Here is a 19,117-nt window from a genome sequence, read left to right as displayed (position 1 = left end):
AATCGACATGGAGGTACAAAATAAAAATATAAATAAATTCTGGTCAATGCCGGTTAGTCGGACGTGTGTAAAAATAGAAAATGTGGCTTCGAACAACTTGAACTCTATTTTGCAATATAAATTTAAGAACAATAATAATTATTAAAAGAATATATACATACATATTTCATACTCTTTATGAGCTACAATTAAAGCACAACAATGATTAAAAAAATATTCAATTTCATAAAAGTTTTATACAAAATGATTTTTAAAATGAGAAAAATATTTTTTTATGGTTTTAATAATTGTGCTTAAATGTGTTCTTTCCAAAAAATATTTCTTTTAATTAGAATATTATATATAAGGTAATACAATATTCTATATCTGAATCAACATTGATATTGATATGAGTTATAAATTAAAATTTGTATAATATGTAATAATAAATAAATTGATTTATTTCTAATTTTAATGATAAACTTTTTCTCAATTTTAAATTTATTACTTAATCATATTTATTTGAATTCATTGTATTGTTAACTTTTAAATTGAATCTGAATAACTATACCACACAGTGAAAATTATTTATTATTGTAACTACTTGAACATTTTAAAAACTTTTTTTTAACTTCTGTACGGATATCGACTTGAAAGAAAATTAATGAAATAGTGCCACATTGTTTTACCCTAAAACGTTTGAAATTAAAATTTTAGGTTTTCAGAACAAGTAATCTTATATTTCATAAAACTGTAATTAACCCTATTGCCATTAAATGTAATTACATAAAATATACGGTAACAGCATTTTGTTCGCAAATATTTCAAAGAGCAAGTTTACGAAAATGATTTTTTTCTCATGAAAAAAATAACAAAAGATAAATTTAGAATATTTATAACATTTAATGCCAGATTATTATGTATTAAAATACAATTAATATTAAAAAAATCAACTTTAAATAGATAATAAAAAAAATTCTTCTGGAAATAGCCACAAGTATTTGGTATATACATATATATCTTATTTTCCGTATACACATGACAAAATTTTAATCTAAAATTAAGTTAATTTAAGGAAAATATATAAAAAATGTAAACGCATAGTCATTTTAAATTACTCTTCAGTTAAAAATATACAATATTATAAACAATTTTGCCCTTCAGTTTGGTACATTTTATTTAAAACAACTATTTCAATAATAAAAAAATAAAAAATCTTAAATGGGAAAAAAAGTAAAAAGTGTTTTTTTTTTATGTATTTATCAATTAAAAAAATTATAGTATATCCACATGTTAACATATGTTAACAAATAAGATTTTAAGAGTTACAATAAAATTTAATATTTTTTTCGATAAAAATCTAATGTGCCTTTTTTGTAAATTTTTTAACTACCCGGAAATAATTATTTTGCTGTTCTGTTCCAAAACTAAACTTTATTCATAAATATTGATTTTTAGTTTTTTTACCAAATTAATTATCATTAATATACATTTTCTGTGACGACAGTTTTTAATTACGTTGTAATGAAAATATCAGTATATATAGATTCTATCAAAACATGTTGTTCTACTACCTAAAATTTCACATCACATACACAGTAGTACAACAGGTTTCCGTAACTTCCCATAATGATTAAACTCAAAAGTATCGAATTTCCGAACCTATTTAAAATTAATTTATTCATAAAGAAAGAGGCGTGCTTTGTTTGCAACGATTGTGTAACTCAATATATAAATGCAAATTATTACGTAATCTCTATTTTCTTAACTTTTCTTTCACGTTTTAACTCGTTATTCCATGTTTTTTTCTATATATTTCACTTGGAAGAAATAAGAAATAGATGATGCAAGTAGATGCGTCGTGTCATCAGGAATAGTTTTTTTATTTTACTATTTTTTTTAACATGTTATCTTTTTAAATCAATCGGATAACATACAAATCAGTAGTCATCAGCCAAACGAATCTCGTTATGGAAATCAATGAAATCGATATAGTTGTTGTGTGGTCAACCCCCCTGTTGAGACGATTTTTTTAAACCAAAATCGCGTGTTATGTGTCTAATTTTGAGTATAAAAATACACAAAACAGCTAATCTGACGCGACATCGATATAAGTTATGCAAATTGCTTATTTATTAATTAATACGAGTGATCTAAAATAAAACCGTTTTGGTTAAGAAAGCATATTTTTAGACATATGTAAATTAAAATATTTTTGAAGGCGTGTTTTGTGTCACGTTTCTGCTACAACATAATGATCGCAATATTGAATTGAGGGGGGGTCTCAATTATGAATTTAGTGATCCCGGTAATAAAAAATGGATTTTAACAATAAAATATAGATCTTGAAAATGACATTAAACAATGCATTAAACAATGAAAGATTGATATTGCATTTGACAAAGTGATTTGTCGCCTGTGACCGCATATGTGTGAGCACTTGTAATTATGTGGACGTGTTAAAACAGTAAGACTGATTCCAAAATTTCGGGGTTGAAAAATAAAATAAATCTTTTAATATTTCCTCAAAACAGTTTAGAAAACGCTGGTATTATTGATACATATTTATTGCAGACAGAGTGGTAGCTTTTTGTTTAGCGATGGATTCGTAATATGTAATGCATCTTAACACATTTTTTTTCCCAATACCATGCATACAATAAGTTCATTTAATACTGTTAATTTAAGTTACCTTGAAATTCTCTTCCTCAAAATAAAACAATGTATTCCTTAAATTTTATTTATATTTACCTAATAATAGCACTTTTTTAATAATTAAAGGAACATTGACTTCAGTAAAAACGAGTTTATTATAAGAGCATTCTTTCTTAATGGCCAAAACGATTAAGGTCTTGACTCGCTGTCGTATAATATTTTTTTTACGTTAATTTAATTATTTTGTGTATTTCTGAATTGGCTCGAATTCGATATTTGATTTTCGTAATATTGTTTAAAGCACATAAATTATTCAGTTATTAAAAATCTTAGTTAAAGTAACAATAACTAATGTTTATGGTTTGTTTACCGCAAGTTGCCTTCACTTCAACACCTCCACGTTATATTATATTTCACCCATATGTTCTAATTTATTAACAAAAATAATTGTATTTTAATACAAATGGTATGTACGATGTTAAACGTGGGATTTTATTATTGTTATTTATCAAGGTTTCACAAGTTCTTCAACTCATTCGTTCATCGAGAGCGGCTCTTGTATTATTACTCTAATATAATTATTATGTAATGGTTTTACAACTTGAATCCGTTGAAAGCACTCGACGAATAAGCTCCAACAACTATCGTCGAGATCCGTTTTCTTATTAACAGACGTTTGCGAGTTTCGCGTGCAAATATTTGCGTTCAATGCTCGCGCGTCTCACTCGGTTCTCGACAAATATTTTTTAGAAAAAAAATAAACACGCGCAATAGACATTTTTTGTATATAAAGATGTGAAAAGTGTTGATGTATTATAGGTGGGGTCAGTTTTGCTGACGAATAAATATTGACCATTGAAGAGCGTCAAGAAGTTACGGCTGACTTCGAAGAACCATGACAAGGTTTTTTCAAGACGATCGCTCAATTTTTTTGTTAATGTTTTGAAATTTTATATACTCACCTTTCCATCTTTATTTAAAATTGAATAAAAAATCTCAACACTAATTAAATCTACTCACCAATACCAAATAAGGCTCAACATTATTGCTTTAAAAGGTTAACAATAATAATAGAATAATATATTTGCTTATAGTTTTAATATAATATGTCCATAAAATCATAATATTTTTAATAATAACAGAAAAATTTATTAATTTATATAAAAATACAATTAAGAAGCACTGCATTAATACGTCGCATGTTAGTTTTGTTATATTTATATAGTTAAAGTAAATAATGTATGATGATGGTGATTTCCAATAAATTAGTATTTAATCTAGCACTTCGGGTGTAATTTTTCTTCAAAAGCGATATTCATAAATTTTTACATCTAAAATCAATATTGGTCATCTATATTTTTTATATGTTTCTAAAGTATGTAAGCAGAAATTACCTGATATTTTTGTCAAACATGAGTGTGTTTTGATATATGCCAGTAGGTTCAGAAATATTTTTTCATCATCAAAAATGACAAAAAAATAGAAAATAAAGTTTTTTATATTTTTATTTTTATTACAAGCTAATGAGTATTTTTTATTATGATGTGAAACACATTTATCAGTGTCAAACTTTTCTTTGGGTTACAAAAACTTATCACCGAACAAGTTCATGTGGATTCACTCTAGTTCGGTTTTCAACGTCGAAAAGACGAGTACTCTTCGTTTACATGCCCTTGCAGCTTTGCTTGATGGACTGTTGCTGTTTTTTGTATTGCCTTGCTTACAGTCTCTATATCAAGATCCCGGTTTCAATGTGCCAGGGCGTGTCAACTATACATCTTAGAATTTTTGAATCACCTCTCAATTGGTTTTACTGGCACAGCCCCACAGCTTGATGCTATAAGTCCACAACGGCTTAAGGACTTACTTGTGTCTGCCCATAAGCCAGTACATCATTCTGAATTTTATGTTTAGCTCTCTACCCTTTTTCTTTATATGCTTTTTCCACCTCCGCTGGATTTTTCAATCTCCAAATTTATTTTAGAATGTGAAAGTTCTAAATGTATTACTAAAAAAATATGATAATAATATTTTTTTTCATAAAATTATCGTTAGTTAATTCAGAAATATAAAATTTAAAATTAAATAATGCGTTTATTTTTTTTCACCCAAATTATTCAGTATCATGTTTACCTTAAAAAAATAAAAAATGTACTTAAAAGATGAAAATATATGAAATAACATATTCATTTGTTTTACTCTAAAACATTATATTTTTCTAATAAATGTTTTAACATTCAGAAACAACTATTTTGCCAGTTATAATATAATTTAATTTGAGTATTTTATATAAATGATAACTAACTCATAATTTTTATTTTTGACTGGATACAGATTACCTGTGGTATAAGAAAAAGTTTCCTATAATTTGCAGGTCATTGAAAATGATAAAGCATAACTAGATACAGAAACTTCTTATTTTTATTCTAATACATAAGGATACATTATCCTGATATAAAGATTTCTTCTCTTACGTATCAATAACATGTTTATATATTGTAGTTCCTATAAATATAGTCCCTATTGGGCTCCTATCAATAGAAATATTTTTTTTTATATTTTCTTAAAATTCTGAAGATTTTGATATTTTATTGTAGTTAAAAAATAAATGTAGTTTTTAGTAAACTAAAAATATATTCCTTGAAATTATTAAAATAATGTATTATAGAAGTTTATTAAGTAATTTTAATTTACTATAAACAGTATATTGATAATACAAATATAAATCTATATTATTTGCTTTTTTTAATTATAGTGTATTTTACTAACTATAAACATATTTTATTAGGAAAAACCCGATTCTGGTTTATATAATAAATAGCTTTGTTTTACAATATACATATATATTCTCAGTAAATAAAGAATTAGTCGTTAGTAATTTTCTTAGCCAGCAACTCATATTCGTGTTTGATCCACTTGTTTCCAAAGTCTGTGACTTCTTCTTTACTACTCTTGCCATTTTTTACGCAGTTACAAATTGTTTAATATGCAAGTTGTTACTGATCTACAATCGTATTTTTTTATATTATGACGGAAATAAATTATTCTCAGAAGCTTTTATATTGTCTTAATGGGAAAATAATGTAGCTGTAATTGTTTTTCAAATCATTTCATTATATAATTTCAGCAGATATTATCAAAAAACCTTTGCTAGTTATGATTAAATATATTTCTTACATGTGACTATTTATTATAAATGTTTTATCGTTACAAACAGGCGTTAGACTTTAATAATCGTTTTCCAAAAAAATATAAACTGAAATCTTAAAAATATGTTTTTAGAAAAACAAAATTAATGTGATGAGATCGTTGAAAATTTCGCGAAAACAAGTAGGAATAAAATTAATTAAACATACGAACTCGAATGGCTATAGCTCAGATTGTATAACATTATAATATACTTAGTATTCTTAACTATTTTATATATACTATATATTAAAATAATAGACCATCTAAGCATATATTTTCTCTAAGTACTCTAAAAAGATACTCATAATTAATAATTTGCCCAAACAAGTCGAGTTCATGGGCAATGTAGTTTTAAAATTTTCTCACAGTCACCTTTGATTTTGATTATTAAAACTAACAAAACTCTTAACATCATAAGAACATTATATTACAAAAAAATGATTGATTGATTATCAACCATGTGCTAAACACAATTATTGTTATTTTATTTTTTATTGTAATAAATAATTATCATAAAAGTATGATGATATCATGATGTTTTAACTTGAACCCGTGACCCAACAGTAATTGATGGATTGACTTCAACGTCAGACGCCTCTTCAAAAAAACTTTGTAACGTTATCCGAAACGAAGCCTTATTCTGACACGAGCACCATGTTCGAATCATATTGACACATATTGTCTGTCAATTTTGGCCTTGTGTTGCTCTTTTGGCCTTAGGATTTAGAAACATTTGGTCAAGGCGTGTTGTAAGCTGACCGAACGCCCATCCAGGTGATAATTTGTGTAGCCTTAATTTTTTTTACATAACGCGTCAATTAGCAAAATGAAAATATCTCTTGGCAACAGAATTAAATCTGAAATTAAATTCAGCGCAAGTTTGGTGACCAAAATCTGGTAGATAATTAAAACGATCAAGAGGCAATTTATGTTAATCCGAAGTGAACCCCACGAGTATTTATAGTGTCAATTTACATAATTTGACCTTGGCACTTTATAATGAATATTTCGGTCAAAATATCGTAAGTAAATTAATTCTAGCCATAATCGATTTAACGACCTGTACGACATCGGCCAGTTTTGACTTTGCTAAACGCTTGTCTTACTAACATATAAAACGTTTGATTTATGGATATAATGATATATCGCTAAATTGAACATTACATGCTAAAACTTATCAAGCAAATGCTTAATAGAGGAAATTATTCTATACGAATTTATTATTTTGAAAAATAAATATATTTTTTGTACGCAGATTTATATATGCTTATTTAATATCAAAAACTTATCAAATTCTTAGAAATGCTACTCGAGTTAAAAATTTCAAGATTATTATTTTAACCTTCGAATTCAATTATTTTCAGGGAATTTATAATACAATGAATCATCAAACAGATATAATAATATTTTTTATAATTCTTGAAAGTATTTAGCATATCTATAACAAAAATATTTCCAATATAACAAATAATCATAATTTTATAACACTGCAATAAATGGACTAGTTTTTGTGGTGCTTCAAGACGTCTCGAATATTTAGTAAAACTCTTAAAGATGATTGTTTGGCTGTTTCGGATAGAGAGAAGCAGCTGCTTTTTTCTGTGCGTGACTTTGCAGCCAAAATAAACGATGCAAAACATTTTATTTTTATTATATATAATTTACCACAGCATATAAATAATGTCGAATGGTATTTCGTAAACTGTGTACTGATGGAGAAGCTTGTCTCAAATGGAATATGCTGTCTGAGTTCATCTCTGATTACCTTCTCTCTGGAATTGTCTCTAACCGCCATATCTCGAATCATTTGCTAGTCTACTAATGTAACAAAGTGTCATATATTTAATACTTTTGATTCGAGACGGCTCTGATGATTCACAGATGCGACTGTTGGTGCACCAATTGCATCGCTTGATTATTCAACCAACGATATATGTTCATGCCTTGAAGTGAAACTTTCTAAAATCGGGAATGCAAATGTTAGATGACAATATAATTTTTTACGCATTGTCTATCGCGCATCTTTTACACACAAAAGAGTAGTTTTTCTTGTGCTTACGAGTGGTTAATGTATGTTGTAGAAGTTAGGTATTTTGTCTGGCGAGTTGACTATTTCCTTTTTATAATATTAAAAATGGTCGTTTGAATGAGTTGAACGTCAACTGTAAAGCTGATTAGATTCTCTTTAATACTAAAATATTGATTTTAAATAGAACGAAATCGAATGATCTGCATCAGAGAAAAAAACATCGATATCTGACTCAGATGATGACGCCCAACTTTGAAAGTTGAAACGTCGGGAAGAGATGGAAAAAATAAATAAGCAGGCTTAGTATTGTGATTAATCTCTCAAAAATTTTACCCGACTGTAAATTTATATATCTAATTAAGTACCATTTAAGAATCAGAAAAAACTACCACAGATAGATTTTTATCTATAAAATGTTAAGGTGTAGTTATTTTCCGTGGTAACCTGACAAGTTACAACGAGGGGAATCAGTACAAACTATGTAAGTCAATCAGACATAATTAAAATTTGCTAGTAAGTATTAGCCAACTTTTCACTCTGAGAATCGGTGACATCAATTTAATTAATTACAAATTATTGTGTATTTTTGATTAATAGATGTTACTTTAAAGCTGGGCCGAATTTTTTTTAATAATAGTGAAGTTTTATGCAATATTTTTAAAATCGAGTCTGCTGCCGTGGATCGAACCTGTGTTACTAATCTAGGCCTTTCGGACTACGCTATTCTAACCTTACATTAACGACCTGTAATTAAAAGCATGGCTATCTTTTTTTAATCTTTTCATGTATATATTTATATATCTATAGAGCCAGTTTATTAATATGTATTAACTATATACCTTCCATCCGATCTTGATACTGATAATTTTATTTATTTTTTTATATTTTCAATATTTATTTTTTATTATTAATAGCTAAGTATTATTAAAAATGCTCATTTTTAAAGAGCTTATTGCTCTATTTGAATATCATGTTTTTATAGCGATGATAAGTATCAGCGCCATCTATGAGAGGATCACAGAATATTTTTATTTATATTGTATAAACTTTTACCATATTAGTAGTTACTTTAATAAAACATCTTTTTAAAACTTTTAAATAAAATTTATTAAACCATAATTTAACTCTACTATATATTTTTTTCTGAACAGTATAGTGAATAATTATCTATTTCATTTTTTTGTACATTTGTTTTAATGCATCATATAATATATAGAATTCCTTCAAGTGATAAGTTTTAAATAAACTTATTTCTTTTTCTACTATATTGAATAAATACGCATGTGATTTACATAACGCAAATGTGATGTTTTTATAAAGAATTAATACTTTCTATATTTTATTAAACTCTCAAACTACATAAAAAATTAAACGTCAGAAGAAATTGCTATATATTATATAAGTGTACATAATATATTTTCATACATATACATCACTATATACAGGTGAAAAGCATCACTATATATAGTTTTTATATATGCACACGTTATAAGATTTGACATTTAGTAATTGTGAATAATTATCACCTATGTTTAACGAACTGATGGAATATTACATTTAATATACTTTGATATATTTTTTTTGTTAACTATTCATAAAAATAAATTTCATTATTGCTAACACATAAAAATACGACATCAAAATTTTCGATACCAAATTTTGAAAAATAATTACACCAAAATATGTAAATCGCCTTTGCTAATCACGTCCCACATAAGCAATTTACTTTAATAAATTTCTTTTAGCTTAACGACAACATACAAAACATATATGTATATGTATACAATTTCATATATCATATTAAACATTTCAGTTATTACTAACTTCATCGAATATGTGTTTATGAAAAAAACGTGCCTTTTTTGTTAAACATGAATTTAATTTAACCTAATGTTAATACTTCAATATATAATAAATGTTTAATTTCAATAAGTGATATAACAAATTATTTAATATTATTACACACCGAAATATACATACATACATAAAAAAACAAGTACTTTCAAACGTTATAGATTAACTTTTTAAATATTAAAAGTGTGCAACATTTAAACTAATATCACTTTTATCTAATAAATGTATTTTTTCATACATGCAAATTAAAAAATATAAATAAAAGTATTGGGTAGGATTATAAAATCAAAAATTAAAAAATAAACCTTTTATTGATTTCATCAACTACTTGTTCATTAGTACGTTTTTTTTATAATTTTATAAAGTTGCAACTTTGCTTATAATAATTGATATGCATTTGTAATACTCGTACGTAATGTACATATATATTTATAAATAGTTGCGCGTATGCATTTATTGGACGAAGTATCAATACTTTTGTAAATAAATTTCACATACACGTCTAGAAATATTGATATGTTCAATAACAAGTCAAATTTACATTTTACATGATATGTATTTGTATGTATATTTAACTATTTCTCGATAAAACACTCAAAGATACTTTATAAATACTTTTTCTAAAGCAATATTTAAACACGTTTAAAAAAATACATATTGGCAGACAAAACACATTGATTTAAGTTACGTCACTAATTGAGTTAAATTTATAAATATAATAACATATAATTTAAGATTTTTATGTATATTCAAACATATATAAATATATTCTTAACATCTAACATTATTATAATATTTTCTACAAAAGTAAAAAAGGATCAAGGCTAGTACGACATATCCTTAATAATTTCAAAATATAACAAGTACGTTTGATTGTGTATATCTGAATACGTGTTTATATGTTCTATAATTGCAAATCAATACAAAAAACATCAAATATAGCTTATACTAAAAACTAAAAATTTAGAATTGTTTTTGATATGTATTTTTCGATCATTACAATAGTGTGATTTTTATATACAAGTGTAACTAAAAGTGTTCAAATATTTCAATATGAACGACAAAGCGATATATAACACTCATTAATTTTTATAAAGCTGACACCATTTTCACTTAAAACTACAAATTTAGACAATTTATTATAATAATTTAATTGATGGTGATATTTTTTTCCTAATAGTTAAACGAATACAATCATTGAAGTATGACGATTGTGTCAGGACAATAATTTTAGTACTGTAAAAGTACTCTTGATATGTGCATTGACATTTATAAATTAAATACATACGTTTGTTTGCCTTAATGCAATTTTAATTGAATATATAGATGATTGTTTGATTTTTTTATATATGTATATACAACCGAATATGGTAAAGATTAGGTCTCATAAGCTCATAAGAAGAGATATTGTATTTCGAGTGTCCTCGATGGTCTACAAATATAGTTGTTTCTAATAAATATGTATATACTCGTATATATGTATATATTATATATAATATAAATATTTATTTATTTAATATATACCAAAAATTTCACCGTCATGGACCTGCCATAACTACATACATTTTTAGCTAAAGCGCTTTAGTAAAAAGAAAGTAAGCTGAAAGGCCTAGTAATAGTCATTGGTATACAAAAAGTGTAAATATTAATTTATTGATAAGTGTCATCATAAGATAGGTTTCATTTAATTATAGTACTTTTAATCATCCTAATTAATTATTAAATACCTTATGTTATAAAAAAGTTGGTGTAAAAGCGAAAGTCTTTCTACATTTTGAAATTTCACTCTGATATACATAAAAAACCAGATCTAGTAGTATTATATCATTATTATTATTACATTACTTCGAACGTGTACTACTAACTATTTTACCCACTTTAATGACATGCTTTTCACATATAAGTGCTTACTTACCCATGGGAAGCCAAGTCTAAAAAATCGTACAAACACTGCCACAAATTTCTGAATCTATCACTCGCTGAAAACTGAGTGTTCACAAGAATATTTGTATATATATGTGTATATCATAGTAAGAAACATATAAGAACATCGAAAATTAGTAATATGTATATATATATATTGTATGTATGTAATATGACCCTCACACTACCGGGTAATCTATCTAATCACAATGATTAATAACTAAACAAAGATCACAATAATTGACATGATGCATGAAAAAGCGACATATAACACTTTTTTTGCTTATATATGTATAAATAATATAGTATGTTATATTTATATATATATATATATATATATATATATATATATATATATATATATATATATATATATATATTTTATTTATAATTTTCAATATATGTATATTGAAAATTATAAATACAGTGGAAAATTTATTTGTTTTGCAGTCTGTTTTATCAATATTTCTAATTGTATATTATATAATATAATATGAATTGTACAAAAATCTACCATGCTGTGTATTCCATTTTTCTTTTACCTACAACTAACGCGCAGAGAAACTTGCAAAAGTCAATGCATTGTATTACTTTTAGGCCTGCGTGCGCAATCTCTACATTGTGTGTTATGTAGTAGCTGTCGCCTAAAGCAATCATCATCTAAACGCCCATATATTTTTATTTTTTTTCTATATTTTTTGTTGTTCAAGTTTCTCTCTAAGTATTCACGTTTTTATAATCATTAGGATTTACTTTACTTCCACGTAGCATAATATAAACACCACAGCTAACAATAACGTGTATATAAACATTGTCGAAGCAGTTGTCTTCGTGCATCTAGGTGCAGTACTTTTGCTGATTTGCGTGACTGCGCCTTCACATGGTTGAGCCGGTGTATCTGTAAAAAATAAATAAATAATTTTAGTTAAAAATTTGATTCTATGTCAATTTATAATATAATATTCTACCTGGATTATTGTGAAGTCTAGGTAAGAATTGATTCCAAAAAGCGCAAGATTGCGCCCTAGGTCCTTTGCCGATTCCTGTACTGTCAGCATTGAATATATAATAGTTCGGTTTCTCCTTTGAATATAGAGGCCAATTTTCCTCTTCAGGTACAGGTCGCCTGAAATTTAAATACATACATATTACATCATTGTTCATTTGATAATATACAATACTAGAGACGTGCTTAAATATTTATACATATGTTTTAGAACCTCTCACAAGAATAATAAAGTAAAATTTATAAAATATTTGTAGTTTAAAGCAAAGATAGATTCATATATAATAATAAACATTAGTCTTGTAAAATAAAGGTGAATCAAATTGCAAAGTAAATTAGTTCTCTGGAAAAACAAATTAAATGAAGAGGTTTCCGCTGTCTTTTATATCGGATTTGGGAAGAGATAATTTGTATTTTAGTTATATGTGTTATATATATTTAAACATGAACCGTTTACAAAATTTTAAAATATTTAATTTAAAATATTAAATTTCTCACAAATTCACATATATATTATATAATAAAAAAGTACCAATAATAGTATTTTCTTTTATATAGCAACATTATATTGAGTATGAATTTGAACTGCTTGAACTGCAAAACACTCGAGATTGATAAAGCAACTATATTAATTACATTATTTCTCAGTAGAGAGTTGCATGTAAACAAAGGAGCTTCAGCAAACAAAAACACAAGAGTGACTAAGCAGACTTTTGAAAACTATAAACATCAAATCCCGTAAACAAAACTATTTTAATGCACAAAATACTTATACAATTTATTTATGATCCAAAAGAGACGCGTCTAACAATTGCCATTGTCTTATACACCGAATATTCTGAACTATGTTTTTTTTTTGGTTACTGATGTTTTTTGTTTTACCGTGTCCGAGATATTGGAATTAGTAATTAATTATAGTTCTAATAAAATTGGGTTTTTATAAATTTAATGACTAAATAAAAGTCATTAAATTTATAAAAACCCAATTTGAAACCCATTAAAAGTTAAGTCATAGATATTTGAGTTTTGAGGTCAAAGGGGTGTGACGTTACAGCCAAATAAACGCAAAAAACTAAAAACAGTTTATTTTAATTGTATCAAAATAGTGTCGGATCACGAATGCAGATTTTGGTAATCAGAGTTTTCGCTGGCGTATCAAATTGTATTATTGTCGACTGTGAAGTTGAAAATATTATATAAAGAGCTACTTTATCTCACAAAGAATATCATATAATTACATAAAAAATGAGATTAGTGCCACCAACGTACTGGCAGAATTCAGATACTTATTGCATCTTTGTGACAAACATATAGTATATATAGATAAATCTAGATTCCACATAGCACCGTGGTTATAAATTGCTGAAAGGTCTAAACCGCGTTACTTAAAGCAATGACATAAATCAAACCCTTTCAAAATTATTATAATATCCTCTCGAGCGAAAGGCAGCGGAAATCTTCGAAGTGCAGGACGGTATAACTATCGAAAATCAGTAATTTAGTAATCAGTAAACTTCACACAGGCGACACTGTCCTGAATTTTTTTTAATGACTAGATGAAAGAGTGAATATCCTAATGGCAAATAATCACGCGAGAGTCAGTACTTTTAAACATAGTGATCTCCAAGCTATGCAGTTTTAAATATTGTGAATCTCTCTGTTCTCAACTGAGTCTTGATGTCACGGATTAAGTTATAATATCTTAGACAATTGGGGAGAGAAGGTCAATATAGGACTAATGACCTTAATTTTTAACCCAGTATTCTGTGGGCGACCATCAGATAATGATTTTATTAACAACGTATTTCGTGTTATAAATACGGTTTAGTTTTTGTGCTGCAGTAATTAAAAATTGTGTGGCTATTGTGAGTAAGCACTTAAGTGTATTTTTCTTTTAATATTTTAAGAGGACTATTATATTATAACTTCAAAAGTTATTCTCCGTATAACATATAATGCTAGTGTTGTCTTTACAATTAAATTAATTTCAATATTCTGATTATTCAATGGTTAAAAAATAATGGTCTGGTAAATATAGTCATTGCTTTATAATATCAAAATAAAAATATTCATTGCCGCTAATTTAGATATCTATTTTTAAGAGTAGTGGTAAATTTTAGTAATTGTTTAACCATATTAGCTCAATTATTTTCCTAAATTCCAAATTATGTTGACTCAGAAATCATTGTTTTTTCACATTAAATTGTTATGAACTACCCTTTTTCATAAACTTTACTTTTATTGCAAAAGTTAAAGCACTCAGCAATTTATATGGAACCAAAATGTCATACTATGAAACATAAGTTCTAGTATTGCTCAGCATCATTCCTTTAAGTATCATTTTAAGCTTTTAGTGCTGCCGGTTTTTTGAATCATAAATACATTAAAAAAAATTAAAAAACTAATTGAATATATGTTAAATTGTCACTACGCATTATTGTTTCTTTGTGTTCTTTATTTTGCAAAAACTGAAAATTTTAATTTTCAGTTCTCGATAAATTTAATATAATATATAGTGTGACTAAAATAATGCAGTATTTACTTTTAGGTATTTTAAAAAATATCATTGATGAACAGAGAACTGGATGATCTTTGAAGAGAACAAACTTCCATAGGATAATGATTTGATATAATGAACACGAATAATCGTTATTAGATTATCAAAGCAAAGATAAGACTGATTAGAGTAGTTAAAAAATCGTTTTTTTTTTATTTCAAACAGCTGGCACGGACACGCTTTTTATGCAGCAGAATAAAAAAATGCAGTAGTTAAAAAACATTTTAAATTATTTGTACAAATTAAATTTTTAAAACAAAAAAAAATGTCTAGTTGTAGCTCTTTTTAAAATACTAATGTACACTTTTTACAGGCATAATTAATGCAGAGACATATCTCAATACCAAACAGATCAAGTGTTTCAAATTAGGTTTTTAAAAATAGGTATTATTTAGTTTCAGACGTTTCATACATAGATAAACGTTTGAATGCTCTATTTTTTTCTATAAACGCGAAAGCTTATCACGAGAAAAGATTAGATCACGCAAAGTTAGTTTATATCCCAAAGCATTAATTGCAATTTACGTGAAACGCCAACATCGTGTCAAGGTTAGGTTGGAGACGAATTATTTTTCTCAAATAAAAAAGCAGCCGACGGCTGTCTCTCGGAAAAGATACCATTCGGCCTTATTTTTCGTGTATCTTGTTACAAAAGAATAATGAAGAGGTTGCGGTAGTATTTAACCGTGCCCTATCTAGATTCTGTTTGTATCGCGTTGCGATTGAGTTTTCGTGTAACAGAATACTAAATTACACTTTTTCGTCTATTTATTTAAGCTCGTGTATTGCTTATCCTTTTTATTAGTGTCATCGTCTGTCATGGGATAGAAAGGGACTTATAGTTACATAGTAAATGTACACGAGTAATAATTGGAAGCGAAAAAATAGTTACACGTATGCATATTTAAAAGAGCACAATCCATCATTTCTTCATTTATTTCAATCAATCTATATGCTAGGTTAAGAATCGATCAGTACTTTTTTATAGTGATTCAAAAATTCAGATAGCCCTACAAAATATCTATCTAGTGTAAATATTTTTAAAACAATTAATATTTAGAATCTCTGAGCTATAAAAATTCATTTTAACAGCTAAGTAAATGCTTTATCAGGAATACACAACGACTATAATCTAGATATTTGTAAAGCAGGATTGTAGAAATTATTTGTATCTGCATTTTCTTATATAAAGGCATCTGATAAATACTCAGTTGCATTATTTGCCAACTAGACAAGAGATGCACACTGTTTAATTAATTACAACAATGGGGAACAAATCTTAACGTCATTTCAATGAAGCAGTTATTTTACAATTAAATAGAAGTATTGTTCTGAGCATTGAGTATATCATGAAATAATATTTTCAAATGCTGAACGATAAACAATTATAAATTGCTTTTTTAATATTATTGTTTAAAGATAATTATATAAACGAATCATGATTTGATCTTAAAGAATTCTTATTTTGTAATAGTATGTGATTATTTAAATATGTCTATAGAAAATTCGTTTTTCCTTATCTTTACAAGTACACTAAAATCAAACTGTTTTATGACGATAGTTATTTAAAAATATAATTTTACATTGGTCATCATACATCTGTTATTGTGATGGTTACAAAATATATACTTTTTAGTTCTGATATTATTGTACTTACCCGGTTAATGCGAATCTGGAGAAGGACTGCATGATCTTGGTGCTTAGTTCTCTCTCCCTGACGTTATACTGTAAAGACATGTTGAGTGGATGTCCGAAAACGTATTCTATCTCATCCCCGTGCATCACTCCCATCCACTCGCCCCACAAAGAGGTACTGGTGCGCTGAAAAATGCAAATTGAACCAATTAAACCAAGCTAACACAGAGAGCACGGTAAAAAGAACGCTGATGAATAATAAACGAACGCCACCAATTTTTTCAACTATTTTTAAATTATGTTTTGCAAACATTATTCGTTGAAAATTTTCACGGTAGTTTCATTAAAACATATCATTTTAAATAAATAAAATTTATTATTTTTTTCATGAATTAAAAACCTTTTTTCTAATAAATATAAAATATAAAAGTATCACTTCCGTTCATGTATTGTTAATATAAACCTCCTTCGATTGTCATTAACTTTTGACATTTTACCAAAACAGTGACAAAATCTCTCAATGCCGGAATTCATGTAGACGTCATACGAAGGCCTTCGACAAGGTTAGTCATGGGTTATTATTAAAAAAATATATTTAACTTCAAATTCTCGAATAATATAACTCGGTTATTCTATTAGTTTGTTCCAAGAGTATTCCACCCCTTCAGGGTTTTCTTGAGGGTTTGACCTGGGTTCTCTGCTCTTCGGTTTAAAATTTTAATTCCGTTGCTTTTGTATGCAGATGATTTTAAATTTTTTAAATGCATTAGATGTGTTGTGGACTATTTCTCTCTACATAGTGATTTAGATACTCTCCGGAGATGGGTTTTTATCAACCCGGTGACAAACCCTTTAGTGTCGAAAAGTGCAATACTGTGTAATTTTCTCGATCCTGTTTACCGTCAGAATATTTTTGCCTAAAAACATTTTGTCTAAGAACATTTTATATAAAAATACTTCGACTAAAGACCTCTGAATCACTTCTTTCTACACGTAAACAACATCCGCGATAAATCTTTTAATATTCTCGGTTTTTTATGAGGATTTTTGCATTTTACTTTAAAGATCTGTAAGTTGTACACGTCCTATACAACACATAAGCAAATCTTTCTTCTTTTTAAACAATAAGTCTTTTATCGACCGCTTCTGTTTGGCTCCTAAATTTTATTACTATTAGCACCACTCGCCAATTTATTCAAATAAAATTATTATATTATTACCAATTATTTTTGGTCAATTTATTACCTTATAAAAAAGGAGGATAAATTTTTTTGCTTAAAATTCGACATATTTTTTTTAAAATAAATTTATCTGATTGAGATAAATTTATATATTATTATTTTTATTATTACACATATATTATTTATTTTAGTATATCACTACAATTTTTATTTTTTTAAATGCTCTGTATACTATATATTTTAACTTATGTTAAAAGTAACATCAATTAAATTTAATAATTTATAAATTGTATTTTATATTATTCATTTTATATGAATATTCTATTCCGGATTTTTTATGTGTAAATTTGCTTTGATATACGACTGTTTTGAATTAAGAGCACGTTTTCGAAACGAATTATGCTCGTAAACCGAGGTCCATAATTATATAATAATTCGGCACTGGTACACTTTGAACCAAAAGCTGTGACATATAGTGAAGATTGTGTATAAAATCGCTGGCAAAATTAATTTAATGTGAAAGTCTCATGTTTAGTTCATACAGTATTTAAGAATAATATATGGATTACATAAGATAACACCTTAAAAAGCTGGGAATATATGTACATAACCTGTGCATGTATTTATCAACAAGAAGCACAAGACAAGGTTCAGTGATAATGAAATTATTTAATAAGTACGAAAACACTTAATAGTAAGATTAAAAGGTGTAATTATTTTTTTACAAAGATAAGATAATATATTTTTTTTGTAAAATTCAGCATGAATTTAACATGGTAAATTATATCAGCAATTTTATAAAAACTTAATGACATTTTTATTTTATTACTAATCATAAATTACTAACACCAAAAAAACAGATTTTTAACTGGAACAACATATCTTACATTATTATTAAAATTAAATATATGTGTATCGTTTAATAATATAATTTTAAAATATGGTTTAATTGTTGACAATTGTATTTTGGTATAATGATAATGTCCAACTACTTTCTATATTAGATTTACGTCCCAATATAGAGCAAAAATTTGATTTTTTTTCAGAAAATATTAAGTATTCTAAATTAATTTAATAAAAGTTCATTATATTTTCCTGGTTTAAGTCAA

General features: G+C 26.5%; 2 protein-coding genes across 4 annotated transcripts in view; both read right to left on the bottom strand.

The window, feature by feature from the left end:
• LOC148226276 (focadhesin) overlaps positions 1-19,117 on the bottom strand; it is a 600,544-nt gene that overhangs the window by 403,996 nt on the left and 177,431 nt on the right. The window lies entirely within an intron of this gene.
• Positions 12,305-19,117, bottom strand: part of LOC148226285 (acetylcholinesterase-like) — a 72,529-nt gene continuing 65,716 nt past the window's right edge. For all 3 annotated transcript variants that reach the window (XM_088203403.1, XM_088203402.1, XM_088203404.1), the window contains exons 6-8: positions 16,850-17,013; positions 12,598-12,755; positions 12,305-12,527 (exon numbers count right to left, since the gene is read on the bottom strand). In XM_088203403.1, coding sequence (XP_088059529.1) covers positions 12,379-12,527; positions 12,598-12,755; positions 16,850-17,013 — 471 coding nt within the window. In that variant the 3' untranslated portion in view covers positions 12,305-12,378. The remainder of the gene's footprint in view (positions 12,528-12,597; positions 12,756-16,849; positions 17,014-19,117) is intronic.

The sequence above is a fragment of the Plectrocnemia conspersa genome, unplaced genomic scaffold, assembly GCF_051122295.1.
Source record: "Plectrocnemia conspersa isolate PC_06_02 unplaced genomic scaffold, ASM5112229v1 ptg000014l, whole genome shotgun sequence".
Lineage (NCBI taxonomy): Eukaryota > Metazoa > Arthropoda > Insecta > Trichoptera > Polycentropodidae > Plectrocnemia > Plectrocnemia conspersa.
Note: the sequence above shows the minus strand (reverse complement) of the source record. Positions and strands in the feature narration are given on the sequence as shown.